Below are 18,005 nucleotides of genomic sequence, written 5' to 3'. Positions count from 1 at the left end.
GGGACTCGGTGGGCACAAAGAGGTTGGAAAATATTTTTTTAAAAGTTCTAAACCAGAAACTATCCTCAACTGAAGCGTTGTTGGCGCGACAGTTAGGCTATTACAACAAAAAGCGATAAAAAGTGATACAGATTATAAGACAATAGACTGGAGCATATTATTATCATTTCTTGGAATTGGCAACATATCGACTTGGTGCTTTAGATTGTCTGCTAGAAGAAGTCCAGTATGTTTTCTCAGGAACGGATGATGACTCGGAGGATAGCTTCGACATTTTTGCAGCTGTAGATTTTCTGTAAAAGTATTTGCTTGAATTATGTCGATTATTGATTTTTACTGACTGGTTTGGTTGCCTCGCTCTTGTGGGTACTCTTCTACGGCGTTTGGAAGCTGAACTTGAAGCTTTTGATTTGCTTTGATCAGCTGTAGCAGGTGACGCGTTGTTCTTGTCGACTTTATTATCCTTGCTAATCATTTATTGTCTAAAAACTGTTCTACTGAAATACTACTGAATTTTAGTGACCGAGTTGAATCTATTTATTTTGCAAGAAAACCATTTTTGCAATATTTATGAAAAAAATTATTAGAACATTGTAGAAACATCTCTGCTGCTCAACATCATTCTGGGTGCTTGCTTCTCCTTCCTCGTCAATTTCAGAAACTTTGCAATAATAATTCTTCGAATTGATGATGTCCCAACAAAATAGATGAAGAAGCAAGTCAGAGCTACAGACCCAGCACGGCCGTAGTAGATCACACGTCGAGTGAATGCAGGTAGAGCGTCATATTGTTCCTAAACACAACGATATTGTGGTCAAAAAACAGAAAAATTACTCACACTGAAAATGTCTGTTAGCACTTCTGTAATCTCATATATCAGAAGAAAAGTGGTTGACGAGATTGACTGAATCAACAGCGTCTTTTCATGACTCTGGCGGGCATTGAGTTCTGAACACTTGTATTGGGATTTCTGAGAAAAATTAGAAAAAATCACTTGTATTAGATTGGGTTCGGAACTTCCGTCTACGTAGAGAAATATAGAGAATCAGAAGGAAGTTAAGAACGAGGCAAACCACGGGGATAAGTCCTGTGTAGGTGTCAAATATGTATGTGATCTGAAAAAAAAACTCGACAATTGAAACTAAAAAATTGCTATAACGCTCACAAAATGTCCATCCGGATCGCATTTTGTGGAATAATCGAAAGTGTAAAACGAATAATTGACAGCGCATCCGGAGAAAAAGGGTATCAACAGGAGGACTAATAAAACTATCTGAAACATATTTAAAAATTCGGATTTTTGTATTTAGACAATCAGCTTGCCGCTAGTGTCAAACAATAGAACCACAACTTTTGATCAGTGAAAGCTCGTCCGAATGGGAAAAATATAACATATATTCGTTCTATTATCATTAATACTGTCAAAAGTAACGGATATGTGTAGACATGGTAATCAAAAATAGTTAGATATTCTCCAAGATTGTTGTAGATCCCTTAACATATAAACTTTTACATGACATTTTTTGGTTTCTCACACACATTTATACGCTTTTTTGCTAACGAAGTATGGAAAAATGTCACTGTAAAACTCGACAAAACAAACACCTAAATTACACATGACCATGATATAAATGTAGACAATTGGTATTCGATCTGAAAATTTACGTTTGTGTTCACTATAATTTTTCAGCTCTGACCTTTCTGCTTGTAGCTGTAAATCGACACAAACAACAGTAGTAGAAAACATAGCGCAGCAAAAATAAATAGAAGATACATAATATAAAAAATAACAACCGGCATTTGTGAGGAAAGAATGTGTGAAATAGGGCTAACAATAATGACTTATCGCTCAATATATTCAATTTCCCTGGCATATTCACCTCAATCGTAGAATTAATCAGATTCTGGAAACCGATTGGGATTGAGATGGAAAGGTGACACGTATTAGTCTGGACTCTATTATGGCGTTAGGCGCACTGAGATCAGAAAAAAGGGATTTCATTAGTTCAATTAGAGTAGACTACACTTTAGAACCTATAGGTCCCTTTCAACTTCGAGCGAATTTAATTTCGGTTCTTGTCAAAGATATGAAAAATTTGTTAACTGAAAATTTGTTCAGCATAGTATCACAAACATTTTATCATTTGAGACATTTTTGATGACTTGCATACGATCCAATGAAAAATAGACCAAACTTAAAAGCGTGGGGCCCTTCTATTACAGGTATAACGGTAACTGATAATATTTCATAACTTGATTTTATTACTAAAAAGTTCATGTGGTTCAGGAAGTCATTTCATAATTCAATATAATCGTTGGGCTGGAAACGGATTGAAAAATTTTTTTGCCTCCGGGCATAAGAAGACGAAAAAGTCATAAATTCTAGTGATTACTTATTGTTTCTGAAGCTAATCATTTACTATAATTAATCCCATTAATTTTTTACCATTACAAATAAAGCTATATGCAGAAAATTCTCTAATAGAAGCCCACACCACACTTGCACTTTGATCCAATTTCTCTCGGTTCCTATGAGAGATATCGAAATTTGTTAACTGCATACTTGTAACGGGCTGGGCCTATTCTCTCAGAAGCCATAAGAACTGCTAAAAATAAGGGAAAACAATAAACTAGGTCATCAATGAGCGTAACATACACACCTACATTTTGGTAAAACCCTGAAGACTAAAAATCAGTGATAATATTTATCAAAACTTAAAGATCCTACAATTGTATCTTGATTTTGTCATTAAAACAGGTACAACGTCGTTGCAAAGCATCATTCCGTTTTCCACAAAGTTGCAGAAAATCATAAGATAAATGTAAACTGTTGGTATGCTTTCTGAAAAAAAGGCTTTTTGCAAAATTCCATTAGGATCACAACTTTTCCATTTGTAAGTTTTTATTGCATAGAAAAAGAAAGCCAAGAATAGCCAAGAAAATATCAAAATGGTTGAATAGATGATGTGAAGAGCAGGAATAATTTTTGAATAGGAGCCGAAATTCTGAAGATATTTATTTGCACAAAATGAGCATTTGATTACGGCTACCGGTAATTCTACGAAATTTCCTTTTGCGTTCCAGACACAAATTCGATTCAGCACAGACGCCAAAACAAGGAAAAATAAGATATCCAGAAGGCATTTTTATGTGTTCTGATGTGCTTGGTAATTGCGATGATTCGAGATCACAGAAAACACTTTGGTAAAAAAATATTGTAAAAATTCGGTCATAGGCATTTTTATGTGTTCTGATGTGCTTTTTATGTGTTCTGAAGGGTCCCTTCAAAATGTGTTGTTTGAAAATAAAAGTTTCCATACGTTTTCAGTATTAAAGATTTCAGTTTAAAAAAAAAATATATATATATATATCGAACGTTCCACAATTTCAGATAAATTTGTTGCAACTTGGGCAACTTGAGCCAATTCGGACCTTCCAGGAGGTACCTTGGAAGAATAGAAAATACGGTTTCTCATTTTTTGTACTTCTCAAATTTTAATTTTCAGTCATTGTCTATTAAAAATAATCGCACGAGTGAACGAGTAAAAAACCTGCGTCTCTACAGCACCTCTACAGGTTTGGAGACTCTTTACACGTTTTTTTACTCGTCCACTCGTGCGATTATTTTGAATAGACAATAAGCGTACCCAAACCAATAACCAACAGTTCACCACTCATTACATCATTAACCAACTGACCCATTGTCATAAACAATCTACGAAATATCTAGAAATCTTCCTGATTTCATCAACAACTGTTTTTGCTTCCTCCCCCCGCATCAACATTCCACTGGTCAGTGGTACTGGTCGTCACCATTAGTTCCGGACCAGTGGACTGAGTTGGAATTGAAGTCAAAACATGTAGTCTGACTTCATAAGGAACTGCAACCGTGCAACCTTTACCGAGAACCTTCTCACGACATTCTCGGAATTTCTAGACTCGTGCTTCTGGAACTTTCGTCTGCATTTTGTAGTTGAAACCAAAACTTCAGTCTTCTTCAAAAATGTCTCCTACTATCAACTCTTATGAAGATATTCTTGCAGGATCTATTGTGTCTGTGGTAAGTCTAGTATAACTAAACAGATATCATAAAGGTTTATAGATCTGCACAATTGGGAATGTAATGATGGTCCTTGTGATCATCGGAAGCACTCGCATACCTTCGATGAAATCTTCCTTCGGAATGTTGACCATCAATCAAAATTTTGCTGAAATCGTTCCGTGCACTACTGGTTTCACTGTGTTCTTCTTTGGTTATGCACTGTAAAAAATTCCATCAAAATGAGAAAAACTGGAAAATGTTTCAGGGGGTTGAAAACCATGATTGAATACAGTTATCTGGTTGGTGGATCAGCTATCACAATGCTGATGATCATTCTTGTCGGTTTCCTGCTCATCTCGTTGAACAGACTCTGCGCTATTATATTTCCAATTGCATACAACACCATATTTAAGTAAGTTTAAAACTACTGTAACCACTCTAATAGGAAACCCCCTAAACCGTCAATTTTGAGCCAATAGAGTGGCGAATGAGTGTCACTCTATACTTTTGCTCATAACTTTGCTCAAACTTGTCCAATCATTGAAAACTTTTTTGTTAACTGTAGCTGGGTTTTCAACAAAATGTTGTATAAATTTTTTAAAACTCAATCAATTTTGTGTCTTCTGAATTATCACAGTCGTGACGATGACTCCAGAAGAAAACAAAAATTTCCGTCAGAATTTTTTAAAAGATTGGCTTTGTGATGAAAAATGTTTGGTATAAATCAAATAAATACCAGAAAAAATTTGAAGCGGTTTGGAACACTTGCTCTGGAGATGTGCTCACTCGAGCATAAAAGGTATGGTTCTGGAGTTTGGCTATAACTCGACTCAAAATAGTCTAAAATTGTTCACGTTTTGAGCGAATGTGTGTCTTAAGTTGTTCTACAATATACATAAAAAACTTTGCATTTTGAGAACAACAATTTTTCATAATTTTCTCATTTTTATGTACCGAAGACAAGCTATGTATTATGAGGAAAAATGTTTGTTCCCAAAATACAAACTTTTTATGTATATTGTAGAGCAGTTTAAGACACACATTCTCTCAAAATTTGAGCAAATTTGGATTTATCTGATCTACATCAAACATTTTTCATCACAAAGCCAATCTTTAAAAAAAGTCTGACGGAAAATTGTTTTTCTTCTGGAGTCATCGTCACGTTTGTGAAGATTCAGAAGACAAAAAAATTGATTGAGTTTCAAAAAACTTATGAGTTTCAAAAAACTTGACGTTTTGTTGGAAACCCAGCTACATTTAACAAAAACGTTATCAATGATTGGACAAGTTTGAGCAAAGTTATGAGCGAAAGTATAGAGTGACACTTACTAACGTTCGCCACTGTATATCTCACTGATAAGAATTGAGAAAAACTGGTTTACAGTTTTTAATGAGGGAACGATCATTCTATTAGAGTTTGTACGGTATTTTAAATAATCTGAAATCATTAATCCTGCTTCAGAGGGAAATTCATATTAACTATAATAGTGATCACTTGGATTTTACCAATCTTGGTTTGCACTTATATTTTCGCCTTCCGTGAGTCTACACTTCTGAAATTGATTTAGTAGTTGACCTAAATTTCAGGTCAGTGTACTTATGCAATTGTTCATGAAGGTTGGTACTTCAACGAATACCCTAACGAGGTTATTTTATATCGAATATCCAGGGAGGATGAAAGTATTATTTCAGAAATGTGGTTCTGTAATGGCAATGTATCAAGCGATTCAAACTCCACTAGCCTTGTTCATCAGTTTCATTGACCTCACTACTCTTGTCCTGCTTATCATTTTGAGAGTGAGTGCTGAAAGCTAAAAATATGTAATGCGAATTTTCAGAACCGAATCTTTAAAACCAAAAGTTCGGAAGCGCGTCGACGAGAGATGAATTTCGCACGTCAAGTCCTCGTTCAGGGATTCGTATTCACAATGCACGGGTTCTGGTATGCATCTGGAAGAGAACTGATGCCACCAACTCTGTCAGAAAACTGGAAGATCTTCTGGACAACTTCATTCTCTTCTAATCTTCTTCACGTGTTCGACCCGTAAGCTGGTTTCCCAGAACATTTCAAGCTTCTCATGACATTCATTCAGTCATCTGGTTTCTATTTCTATTTTTCTAACGTTTTCAGAATGATCGTCTTCATTTGCAATATGGAGTTCCGTACTTGGATATTTGGGTTGAACAGAAACAAGAAAAACAAGAGAATTGTGTCAATTGTCGGATCCACTTCCATGAATTGAAAATCAGAGTTTTGAAACAGTTGACATAAACACTTCATTTACACCTGTTACTTGTATTACATTAGTTTTTGTGTTCTTCCGGCGGAAAAATACTGAAATCAGTGTTTATTGAGATTGTTTATAATTCTCTCAGTTTTGACCTACCCAGAATAACTGCAATATTCTTCATTGTTTTTGCGATAATTCTTCATTGTTTTTGGGGACTTTCTTAGAATCAATAATATTAAGAGAATGTTACTGAAAACTGCTGTAAAAGAGGCTACATGCTGGAAAATTGAGCGGACACTCATGGTGAATCAAAATGCAATAAAATGAAAAACAGAAGTTGATATTTGAAAAAAATTCCAAGGACGTCTCTGAGATCCTCGTGGGACATACATTCTAAGGTCTGATGGCTAGACAGGCTGATGATAGAACACAACTTCCTCGTTTATTGAGATCTGACTCACTGCTATGACGCTAATTAGAGGGCAATTAGACTTACTACTTTGATCCCGGCATTTTGAAGATTATAGCTACGAATCTTTGTGGAGAAAAAACAAAAACAATCAGAAAATGTTATAGTAAATCGGTTTTAACTATGTAGTGGGAGAAACAGTTTGAGGTACGGTCATTGCATATGATCCCATTGCAGTAGTTCCCACGTCCACAGTGGCCCCTTTCAATCCTATGAGTCTTCGCAAACAATCTGAAATAAAAAAAAAGTTTAACTTTGGCTCATGACGAAACTCACTGGTAATAGCATCTCGGTAGTTTTTGATTATGAAAAAATTTGGAAGGGGATCCAGAGTAGGATACAGACAAATCGTAATGGATGGTAAATCACCAAGAAATTCGATTGACGAATTGAAAAATGCAGCGGTGAAACCAGCCGACGCGGGAATGTGCATTAAGATTACTGGGATTACGGTTTGGAAGACAAGTGCGTAAAAAAGTTGAGATTGAAGCTTATGGAAAGAAGTAGAATGCGTAGCTTTCGCAATCATTTCCTTAGTTTCCCAATAGCATTTGAAACCGAAAACAATAATAAAACCAAAAGAGATTATCTAAAATCAATCTGAAAGACTATGGTATCAATCGTTGACTCACAATGGCAATTGTCATTATCAGAATACCAATTGCTGCATTCCAGTGGATATGAGGATGACAATCTGATCCAATTGGCCAAAAATACGGACCAACGTACCTAACGTCACTGATATTCTTTCCGATTTCTTTTAAAAACGTGTCACTGAAAATAGAGCAAAGTTGAAGTACATACTTCCCTCGTCACCTTATATACTGATCCGCTGCTTCATATGGAGCTATCATGGCAAGAGGAACCCAAAACCAGAAAGCCCCAAAAAATAGTGGAAAAATGAGCAAAATTATTACTGTTTGTGCATCATACTGTTTAACCAAAATGTGCCTAAAAATAGATGTTGCGAGTCAACTTGAGACATTTGATACCAAGAAGCTCACCCGCTCAGAACAAGGTATCTATAAATGAAATGGACTGCAAATATAGCCATTGAGATTCCGAAAAATACGCAAAACAATTTTCCAAATGAAGCTAACATGTAGTCTGGCACAAGTACTTGATCCTCAAATGTCACTACCACAAACATGGCATCCAAAGTGAAAATACCCTAAATTTTAGGTATTTTGGTCATAGTCTATTTCAAATGGAACCTAACCGGTACAGCTAGTGCATCCACAATTGCGTAGACAATTTCGAATATCGAAATATAGATCATAAGATATTTGTACTTGCCTACTTTTCGATGGGATTTGAAAATGATGAGAAAAATGAGAAGAAGGTTGTTGAAAACTGCAACAAGAGCTGCAACACGTTGAATGATTGTATGAACAGTCTGCATTGTTTGAGATACTGAAACTGATTATGAAAAAGAATAATATATGCGACTAGTGTAATCTCCAGGGTTTATCAAGATTTTCGAAGAATTGAAAAAAAAAAGAGTCGGTTAACAGTGATAATTTTCCTAATTTTCCAGGCCTCATGAGGGTTATCATTATCTTTCCGTATGAATAAAAACAAACTACAAATTAGAAGTGATGGCATTTTAATAACCTAGACATGCTTGTTGTAGCCGGAAGACAAACTTAGCGATTTGGGAGTTTCTCGATTATAAAACAATTTCCAATCAGAGTGTTTTTATATAATGAGTTCAGTCTATAGATTCTAGGGTTCAAATGGAATTGAACTTGAAAACTATGACGCTCCTCCATAATCCTCCACTTCCAAAAGACATCTGACAATGAAAGGCATAATGGCTGAATGGTTTTTTTTTTCAAAGTTCTACATGTCCCTGAAATGTTGAATTGCCAATGGTATTTGTCATTTCACATTTTCGATAAGCTTCATTCTGTGAGAGGAAATGCTGGAAAAAAGGATCACTTAACTTCTAACTTGCAGCCAACTTTTTTTTCGGTTTCTGTTGAAGATAATATATTATGAAAAAGTTGTCAAATAGATAAGTTGTTTATCATAGAACCAAAAATATAAAGGAAAGGACCATATCAATACTAATGAGGTCCTCAGATGATGACTAAAAATGATGACCTCGGCTACTGGACATCTTCGTCTGGAACTCACGTCATCCAACTACCTGGAGCTTCATGTCAAGTATCAGTGCTCAAACAATTTTTCTCAATATAGGAGTCACCAGAATCGTCAGTTTTCACCCGAAAGTTGAGCAGGAATCACTTGAAGTCACTTTCTCCCAACGAGGAGGATATTCGCAAATCAACGTCTACAGCCTGAATGCTGCTGGAGAGATAGCTCAACAGACGATTCTCTTTTCTGATATCGTACTCATGGTTCAATCTGTTTTCGAATGTGATGATGGATTCATTGGAGAAACTTGCCAAGATATTTCCACCACCTTCACCACAACCACGACGACTGAAGAAACAACGACTGCCGCCACCCAAGGAACCACTTCATCTTCTGAATTGCCAACTGCCAGCGCTTTCACCGCCTCAGTGTCCACTGATATCATAATCTGCTTTAGTTTTTCTGTATTTTCCGTGGTGCTGCTTATTCTAATAGTGTCCATGTATCTCCGACGTCGCCAACAACACATCTACATCCAACCTCATACTCCAGTCAAGAAGACCCACATCGATCTCGTGGATTCCGGAATCTACTCCACAGAAAGCAATCGATACACTGGCTCTCCACATCTTCAATGTTAGATTTAATTTTTTCGATTATCTTATTTTATTTTCATTGTTGTATTTATGTACCCATTCTTCGATTAATAAAATTGTAAAAATTGAAAGTGTGCTGTTAGATTCAACGATAACGGGTTCAATAGTATTACATCAGCAATGAGAAGGAATATTTATTACAGTGATTACTCGTAGGGCGCAACCGTAGAAATCGAAATGTGCAGAAAACATAATGGGGAAAAACTGCACTAGATATTATTCGTACTCTTCTTCTTCTTCTTCTTGTTCTTCTTCCTCTTTACATGGACAAAATTATCCACCACATAATCTTCCAAATTGTAAAACTTCTTCTCCTTTTCAATCTCTCTATCCTCCACAACATCAATTCCTTCAACTTCATCTTCTGATAAATCCTTGTATCTAATATCCAAAGCATTCATATCCTGCTTTCTCTTCCTTTCCCAATAGGTTGGTGGAGCCCCTGAATGCATAACTGCTGAGAAAGGGATTCAAATCATATGAAACTTACATCTGGAAGAATGACAATTGTCTCTTCCGAATTCCTTCCTGAAGATGTCCATGTAGTTGTCTGGAGACTTGATCAAATGATAAGCAACTACAGTTCTCTTTTCCTTCTCAAGATTAGCAATCTTCTCATTCTTGATTCTTTCCGATTCCTCCTTATTCGAAGCCCTGTTCTGAGCTAAGAAGCTGTGTGGATGGTGCCCTTTTCCAGAATTTACAGTGGTCTTCTTATAGGCTGGTCTTCCCGAAACATATGAGTCTAACTCATGCATAACTTGTATCTTGTAGTCATCCCAGTAAAAATCATAGTTAAACCTCTCTGAAAATATTTTGATTAGTTTGAAAATCTGCAACAAGCAAACGTACTTGGCCAATCAACCATTCTCATGGCAACTCTTTCCAACAACATAACGTCTTCTCCCTTGTGTAAGTTCTGCATCTGTCCCAGTAATTCAATTGAATCTAATTCTTCAATAGTCCAATTCTTTCTCTTGTTCATTGAGTACACCACAAATGGGTTCAAGTCACTGCTCATCACAGTTCTGTCATACTTTTCCCAGTATCTGTTAGTGAATTGATTCTCTCCAGTCCATACATGATAAGTCTTCATGATTCCTGACTTATCCTTCAAATGAGCCAACTGATGATCTGCATTGCGGTTCCTGTCATGGTTTTGTGATTGGCTTGGGCGGGCGGTCTTTGAGCTGGAAAGGAATGATAAGAGGTTATGAGCAGAACCAGAACCCGACCAATTTGAAACCAGTTAGAAGTAAAGTTCTTCGTACATTATTTTTCAGTACCCTCAAGTTGTTCAGTTTTCTAAACAGAAGTCATTTCCTCGTTGTACTAATACATGTTCTTCTCACTAGTTTCATGACTGTCACATGACATCATTTGCCTCGTTTCGCCCCCCTGCCTACACACAAAACAACATGACCAACAAAATGACCGGAATCTTAAATGTTCCGCGGGGCTATCAAGGTCACAAGTTTGTGTGTTCTCCGTACTTTGAGCATTACAATGCTAACTATTCCACATATTTTTTCTATAATGTTTTCTTCGGGATTTTTGATCCACTAAAAAACACAATTACTATTTGTGAAAAACTCAAAAATAGGGGATCAAACATCAGAATCTAAAATAAAAACAAGCAAAAACAAGCGTAACACTCACTCACCAAAAGTATTCGTGATCCTCAGATTCCATGATGGCTAGTTTCTAGTGCTGTTTAAGTTTTAAGAAAAAATACAAGATAGAAAAACTCTCTGAAAGTTTGATATTCATAATTTTGTCTTCTATTTAAATTGCTTTCTCCGATCGTGCAAGCATTGCCAAACATTGCGAAATTTGCCTCTTGTCCCTTCCTCCTCTTTTGTTTGTGTTCTCTTTTCCGAGAGAGTGAAATGACGTGTGACAGAGAAAGATCATGAGTCAGTTGTGTTTCTTATCTGGCTGTTTTTATCGTTGGTTCTCTGAACAGTTCTATTAGTGTATGTGACATGTGGTGTATAAATACATTGACGTTTTGAATCATTTCTCAAACGGCAGAGAGAGGCGGGCGACGAAGCGACCACGATCACGTTTTGTTCGCCAACACCACTTTCGATTTCGTCCCGGTATATAAATGTTTTTGGTGACCTGAATTACAGAGGTACACTTTCAATTTTTAATTTAATTAACATCATGTTTGCTGCCCATTTTTCCCGGTTTCTTGTACCAATTCCAAGTAAGACCTGAAATAGATGCCCCACTGCCAAGTCTGAGCTCAATTATCTCGGTCCGCATTAGAGATATAAAAAAACCGCTAATTGATAAAATGTTTGTGATATTATGATAAACAATTCGTTAGTTAACAACTTTTCCATATCTTTTACATGCGCCGAGATAAATAGTCTCAAAGTTAAAAGTTAGGAGTCTTTCAATTTACGCTAACTTTGTAATGTTATTTTTAGGCTTTTCCATTTTGTTTTCCAACATTTCTCTGCTTGCATCGACATTTTTGTTTCCCTATTTGGTCGTAAACTGACTCATTTTTCTGTTTTCTCTCCTCTCTCGATAATTTCTGATTGATACTCCCAATTCCTCATTTCTTCAGAAAAACCTCAACCAAAATGAAAAGAGACGCCAAAGACCACGCTAGAAACCGTCTCATGGATTTCTACATCCGCAAAGCGCCGACCTATTCTACCATCGTTAAAATCGAGCATTTCGAGAACGATGCTCCAGCAGAGGCGAAAGATTTTGAGCCTGTTGTGGTGTACTCATTGAACAAGAAGAAAAGATGGGAGATTGATCAGGATTCTCTCAATCTGCTTTCTGGAGATGAAGACGTAAAGTCAGTGGTGATCGAAAGGGAAATTCCAGATCTTTACTATGCATGGTGTAAGTCAAACTTCATGATTCTTAAAATAAATGTCTATTTCTGAAAATCCTAGGGAGCCTCAATAATGTCCATTCCCACGACTGCGTCAACCATTCCAAACCAGTCAGTTCCAAACAAATCGATGAGGTAAAGAACGAAGAGAAAGTGATCGGATACCACATTGTTCGAGTGCCAAAGAACCACAAAAAGGTGTTCGATAACAAGTGCTTCAGATACATTGGGCTCAGATGTGAGTTGTAGCAATTCCGTAATCTTAAACGAATCTTGAATTTTTCTAGACCCAGAGTTTCTTGGCTACTCGCATCGCGATCTCCTGACTCCATTGGAATACGAATTGAAAGAAAATGAAGGTCCAGAAGACGTTGATGAAGATTCTGAAGTCGTGAAGGACGTCGGGGAAAATTCTAAACCAACGAACGTCTACAACTTGGCTGATCATTTTGTTGCCAAGAAACAAAGAAAACCAAAAGGATGGATTTCTGTGTGACTATAATTTTCTGTACAAACACTGCCTTAAATAACTGGTTATTGTGATATTTTGAATCGGGTTTAATAGACAATAAAAGTATTTACAAAGTTTTTTTTGGTTTTATCAAAATTCGAAAAGAACGTTCTTGGCTACACGACTCATGAAAGTCTTGTGAAAGTTTCAGATTCTCTAGCTTGTTGAAAAAATTGAGAAATGCTCTCTGTAACAATATTAAAGTTTTTCGTTACCACAAAATTCAATTAGAACGTTTTCAGAACTAAAATCGGTTCCTAAATGGAACAAGTGAATTCCACTCAAATCACACTTTAAATTGAAATTACTTTTGAATCCCTCATACCGTACCGTATTTTCTCTGATGAAGCATTTCGAGCTTAAATATCTCGGTTCCTATGAGACTTATCAAAAACTGTCAACCTATAATATATTCATCATAATATCATCCGTATTTTATAAGTTGTGAGATTTTTGATATCTCTTGTAGGGATCGAGATAATTAAGCTCTCAGCTTCAATTCAGGTTAAAATCTGTTTAACAGTTTAGATTTATTATGTTCAATTTAGGACATGGAAAAAAGAAAAATTGATGGAAATATTTAACAAAAACCGTATTTGTCCTAATAAACTACATTTTTGTGAAATTATAATTTATCAAGATAATTGTCCAGGACTGGAAGTCCTTCTTTGAGTCCCTTTCTCTTTCTGGTCTCCAATACAATTTGATTTGGCTTAGTGCCTGCTTCGAGAGGGTCTCCTGGAAGAATCTGCCAGTGGTCAAACACGCATTGTGGGAATGCTTGTCCTCCCGTGTTGGATCGGAGATCGGCTGTGAATCCGAAAGACTCGTTGACTGGCAAATATGCTTTGACAATGAACATTGGGGTTCCGGAGACTTGAGATTCTTCGAAGACGTGCCCCCGTCGCTTGTTCAGCACTCCGTAAATACCTGGAAAACGGAATGGTAAGATTCAGAAAGATGTGATGGAAACAAACCTCCAATGGCGGTTTCGGGACATTGAATTTCCACCAGGTAGACTGGTTCAAGGATTCGTGGTTCGGCTGTGAGAACGGAAGCGTAGAAGACTCGCCGGGCTGTTGGAATGATTTGGTCTCCTCCTCGGTGCATGGAATCTGTATGGACCGTGACGTCATGGATGTTGAATCTAACTCCCCGAAGATTCTCATCACAGAGGACTCCTTCTCGTGTTGCCCATTGGAATCCTGCGACTACAGAGTCTTTGATTTCTTTGAGATATTGAACTCCTTTGGTAACATCAAACAAAAGATTTGGTCCAGTTCCGTCTGGACCGAAGCACCAGATGTTGCGGGCTTCAGATACATCGTACTCATACTTCTCTGCAATGATCTTCGCTCGAGCTTTAGCTTCATCTCTTGCATTGATCGCTCCTTCTTCAATGTCATCAGCGAGACCATCTGGCATTGGTTGAGCCGAACAATACAGGCGATTATGCTTGTTACGGGATTTTGATAGACAAATCTGGCTGGACTGAGATTGGACTGTCTCGCGGTACGATACAACTGGGTCAGACTTTTTGATTGGTATACCAGCGTGGTCCTCCTCCAAGTCTTTGAGACAAATCTCCAAATGAAGCTCTCCAGCTCCAGCGACGATGTGTTCACCCGAGTCTTCGAAGATACACTGGACCATTGGGTCGGATTTAGCAAGACGTTTCAGTCCTTCAACAAGTTTTGGAAGATCAGCTGCGTTTTTGGCTTCAACGGCTACACGGACCACAGGAGATACGGAGAACTTCATGACTCGCATGTTATGGGCATCCTTAAACGTGGTGATGGTTCCTCCCTTTACTAGATATTGGTCGACTCCAACGAGTCCAGCAATGTTTCCTGACGGAATGTCTTCAACTGGCTCCACAGACCGACCCATCATGATAACAGTTCGTTGAATGGTTTTCTCGTAGAGATCATCTCTCTTTCCTGGAACATAGTTTGGTCCCTGGATGCGAGCTTTCATTCCGGTTGCTACTTTTCCAGAGAAGACACGTCCGAACGCATAGAAGCGTCCCTTATCATTCGGAACCATCTTTGAAACGTACATCATGAGAGGTCCATTCGGATCACAAGTCTTGATTGCTACTGCCGCCTCATCATCATGTGGTCCTTCGTAGAGCATCTCCATTCGGTATCTCTGAGCAGTCACTGGGGATGGTAAATGGAAAGTGATCATCTGAAGCATGGTGTCGCCAGCTGGTAGCCATCTTCGCATGAACGCCTTCATCAGTGGTTTTCCTTCCAGTTCCTTCTCTTCGTTGGCCAACTTGATGCCAAGCTTCTCAATAAGTTGAGCGGTCTTGTCCTTCTTGACGTTCATGATAGCATCGAAGACCATGAAAATTGGGTCGAGAACGAATTGGTTGAATCCTCGTTTGGAGTCTTCGTTTTGGATATTGCTCCATTTTTTGGTTTTCAAGTCGAAGAAACGATCTCCCCACAGATTCTTCATTAGCTTCTCCACTTGAACTCCGAACTTGTCCGCGTACATCTCGGAGAATTGTTTCAGTGTGAACGCCCACCCGTGGAGTCCAGAACCGAATCCAACGTTTCCGATTGCTGGGTCAACTAGAATAGGTCCCATCGGGCCGTCGTCGTCTCCGTACGTGGCAATGATGACGTTGATGTTCTCCACAATACGCTGAAAATTTATGAGATTCTTTTTCACATACTTCTCATAACAGTGTCTTACTCGGAAAGTTCGGAATAGCTCTTCTGCTCCGAGTTGCAGTTCAAGAAGAGCGCGATCCATCTTGTTCATGAAAAGAATTGGCTTGATTCTCTCACCAATCGCTTGACGGAGCACAGTCTCAGTTTGAACGCATACTCCAGAGACGCAATCCACAACGACAAGAGCTCCATCAGTGACTCGAAGAGCAGCGGTGACTTCCGAGGAGAAGTCAACGTGGCCAGGAGAATCAATCAAGTTGATTAAGAAACCGTTGTATTTCTCTTGAACTCCATCAACCTCTACCATTTCACATTGCTCATCTCCTTTGACAAACTCAAGATCTTTTTGGTCAAGTTTGAAGAACAGAGTGATAGCACTGGGAAAAAGGTTCAATTTGAATCCAAATGTTGTAACTTACGTAGACTTGATGGTGATACATCTCTCTTGCTCGTCCTTACGAGTGTCCGTAAATCGGGTCTCTCCGGCCTTGGCTCCAGCAATGATTCCAGCTTTCGATACAAGAGAATCGGTGAGGGTGGACTTTCCGTGATCGACATGAGCGATGACAGACATGTTGCGGATGTTTCGCTTTCGATCCATCAGTTGGCGAATCTCGTCCACGGTGAAGTTCACCTAGGGAAACAAAAAATATTTTCAGATCCAATTGAATTTCACTCACCATTTTTCGTTTCGGTTTCTTTTCTTTTCAAGAACAATAATAGACCGCTCAGGCGGACGATAGTTATGATAAAGGTCGAAACTCTGTATTACATCAGAAGTAATCTAAAATGTATTCCCTATTTTTTTTTATTTATATCAAAGTCTCCATGTGTGCAATTCTTGCAACCTCTTGTTCAATATTATGAAATCTTTCTTTTCTTCTCTTCTATGTTTGTTTTCTAGTTTTCGTATTCAGATGTCATAGTAACTAAAATGCCAGGTGGAAAAAAAGACAGCCTAAAATGTTTGAGGGGATAAATGGGAATCTTCTTTTGTGTTGTATTTGTGATTTCTAAAAGCTAACATTTGAATTGAACAAACTACAAAATTCAATTTTTTAAATGTCAAACTCGTTGTTTACATTGATGACGACTGTGTCTACAAACAAGTGATTTTTCAATTTTTGTTCCTTTGAATTGAACTCATACCGAAATAGTAAAAAAAAACAATGACGAAAAAACATTTTGTTTATTTTACAGAAGTTCCATGAATTATGTAAATTTGAAAAAAATAAGAATCCATTTATTGAAGCAATTTTTCTTTGTTCTTGGCAAGTGCTCTTTCTCGAAGCTCATTACTTGATCTTTTAACAGCCACATCCAGAATACACTCTGGCAACAGATTCATCATCTCGAACTCCAGCTGATGAGTGATATATCCAGTAGTGTCTGATGAATTTCCAATTGTGTTGAGTGCAGATTTGGCGTACGTGTCGCTATCCGGACAAAAGAATGAAGTATTGGGATTTCCAGCCATTTTGGTGGCTACCATCAATGGGGTAATGGTTTGGAAAGTGATTCCTTGGTGTCCATATTCTTTTCGGAGCGTTGCAGTGAGCCAAGAGATGTACTTCTGGAAATTAGGTATTAGAAGAACTACTTGGTTTGTTTAGTACTTTGGATGCCGAGTAGACGGACCATCCTGCCATTGGAACTGATCCAGCAGCTGAGCCAATATTCACAATAATTCCAGTTTTACGAGATACCATTTGAGAAAGGATTCCTGCCGATAGCTAAAAGTGTTTTGTTTCATTTTTTGAACTAAAATTTCAAAACTAACCAGTGTCGGTGGCAAGACGTTAACAATCGCCACATTCGCCAATGTATCTAGTCCTCCTTCCACTTTGTGAATAACATCCGGATGATCAAAGAACATGCCAACATTGTTGATCAGAATTCCAACATTCACATCATTCAACTGCGCCAAAAGTTCTTGATAATCGTTTGGAGAAGGATTTGTGAAATCATAGGTGGCATATCTGACTTCAATGTCCGAATGCTTCTCGAGAATTTCTTTTTTTGTTTGCTCCAACTTCGATTGAGTTCTGGAGACGAGATAGATGTTGAAGCCTCGTTTGGCAAGCTCGAAGCAGTACGATTTTCCGATTCCGTCGGTTGCTCCAGTCACCACTAAAATATTATAGATATTCTAGATTTCTGAGAATTTCCAAAAAGTTGAAAATAAAACAAACCTGCCCAATTGGCTCCTGCTTTTCTTTTCAAATTAATTGGTTGGCAGATGACATATGTTCCGATGATTCTCCAAACGATTTGAATAAATTGGTAGACGATATATAGTAAAACAATCGTACCAGCTCCAGTTGCAAACCATTGTATGTCCATTTTAACTGAATAAAAACACAATTTTTCGTTGGGTAAAATCCTACTACGTGCGAAAGAGAAAAGAGATAAGAGAGTAGGGAAACAAGAGACACAGATGGAGAAAGTGAAA

General features: G+C 37.7%; 8 protein-coding genes across 8 annotated transcripts; 3 read left to right on the top strand and 5 right to left on the bottom strand.

The window, feature by feature from the left end:
* Positions 1-163: 163 nt before the first annotated feature.
* CBG11434 lies at positions 164-3,476 on the bottom strand (the record flags this gene model as incomplete). Its single annotated transcript, XM_002635148.1, has 12 exons — positions 164-293; positions 338-390; positions 602-793; positions 839-948; positions 995-1,115; positions 1,166-1,273; positions 1,324-1,493; positions 1,540-1,653; positions 1,698-1,828; positions 2,564-2,678; positions 2,729-2,842; positions 3,377-3,476. The coding sequence occupies 12 exons, from the start codon at positions 3,474-3,476 to the stop codon at positions 164-166; spliced, it is 1,458 nt and encodes a 485-aa protein (XP_002635194.1).
* Positions 3,477-4,003: 527 nt separating this feature from the next.
* Positions 4,004-6,285, top strand: Cbr-srx-42 (the record flags this gene model as incomplete). Its single annotated transcript, XM_045236477.1, has 8 exons — positions 4,004-4,060; positions 4,103-4,263; positions 4,308-4,454; positions 5,505-5,581; positions 5,630-5,688; positions 5,735-5,839; positions 5,881-6,086; positions 6,174-6,285. 8 exons carry the CDS (start codon positions 4,004-4,006, stop codon positions 6,283-6,285), a joined length of 924 nt encoding a protein of 307 aa, XP_045094531.1.
* A 578-nt stretch (positions 6,286-6,863) lies between these two features.
* Cbr-str-252 lies at positions 6,864-8,144 on the bottom strand (the record flags this gene model as incomplete). Its single annotated transcript, XM_045236475.1, has 5 exons — positions 6,864-6,973; positions 7,019-7,331; positions 7,375-7,516; positions 7,747-7,913; positions 7,962-8,144. The coding sequence occupies 5 exons, from the start codon at positions 8,142-8,144 to the stop codon at positions 6,864-6,866; spliced, it is 915 nt and encodes a 304-aa protein (XP_045094530.1).
* Positions 8,145-8,904: 760 nt separating this feature from the next.
* On the top strand, positions 8,905-9,483 carry CBG11437 (the record flags this gene model as incomplete). Its single annotated transcript, XM_045236474.1, has 1 exon — positions 8,905-9,483. One exon carries the CDS (start codon positions 8,905-8,907, stop codon positions 9,481-9,483), a length of 579 nt encoding a protein of 192 aa, XP_045094529.1.
* Positions 9,484-9,707: 224 nt separating this feature from the next.
* CBG11438 lies at positions 9,708-11,190 on the bottom strand (the record flags this gene model as incomplete). Its single annotated transcript, XM_002635152.1, has 4 exons — positions 9,708-9,940; positions 9,989-10,303; positions 10,351-10,688; positions 11,162-11,190. The coding sequence occupies 4 exons, from the start codon at positions 11,188-11,190 to the stop codon at positions 9,708-9,710; spliced, it is 915 nt and encodes a 304-aa protein (XP_002635198.1).
* Positions 11,191-12,095: 905 nt separating this feature from the next.
* CBG11439 lies at positions 12,096-12,854 on the top strand (the record flags this gene model as incomplete). Its single annotated transcript, XM_002635153.1, has 3 exons — positions 12,096-12,366; positions 12,420-12,596; positions 12,646-12,854. 3 exons carry the CDS (start codon positions 12,096-12,098, stop codon positions 12,852-12,854), a joined length of 657 nt encoding a protein of 218 aa, XP_002635199.1.
* A 640-nt stretch (positions 12,855-13,494) lies between these two features.
* CBG11440 lies at positions 13,495-16,236 on the bottom strand (the record flags this gene model as incomplete). The annotated part of the gene is made up of 4 exons (XM_045236473.1): positions 13,495-13,799; positions 13,847-15,930; positions 15,973-16,187; positions 16,234-16,236. The coding sequence occupies 4 exons, from the start codon at positions 16,234-16,236 to the stop codon at positions 13,495-13,497; spliced, it is 2,607 nt and encodes an 868-aa protein (XP_045094528.1).
* Positions 16,237-16,796: 560 nt separating this feature from the next.
* Cbr-stdh-1 lies at positions 16,797-17,896 on the bottom strand (the record flags this gene model as incomplete). The annotated part of the gene is made up of 4 exons (XM_002635155.1): positions 16,797-17,126; positions 17,170-17,286; positions 17,334-17,683; positions 17,746-17,896. 4 exons carry the CDS (start codon positions 17,894-17,896, stop codon positions 16,797-16,799), a joined length of 948 nt encoding a protein of 315 aa, XP_002635201.1.
* Between the last annotated feature and the right edge of the window lie 109 nt (positions 17,897-18,005).

This window comes from Caenorhabditis briggsae, assembly GCF_000004555.2.
Source record: "Caenorhabditis briggsae complete genome, chrV, whole genome shotgun sequence".
In the NCBI taxonomy this organism is placed as follows: Eukaryota; Metazoa; Nematoda; class Chromadorea; order Rhabditida; family Rhabditidae; genus Caenorhabditis; species Caenorhabditis briggsae.
This window is presented reverse-complemented; position numbering and strand designations above follow the sequence as displayed.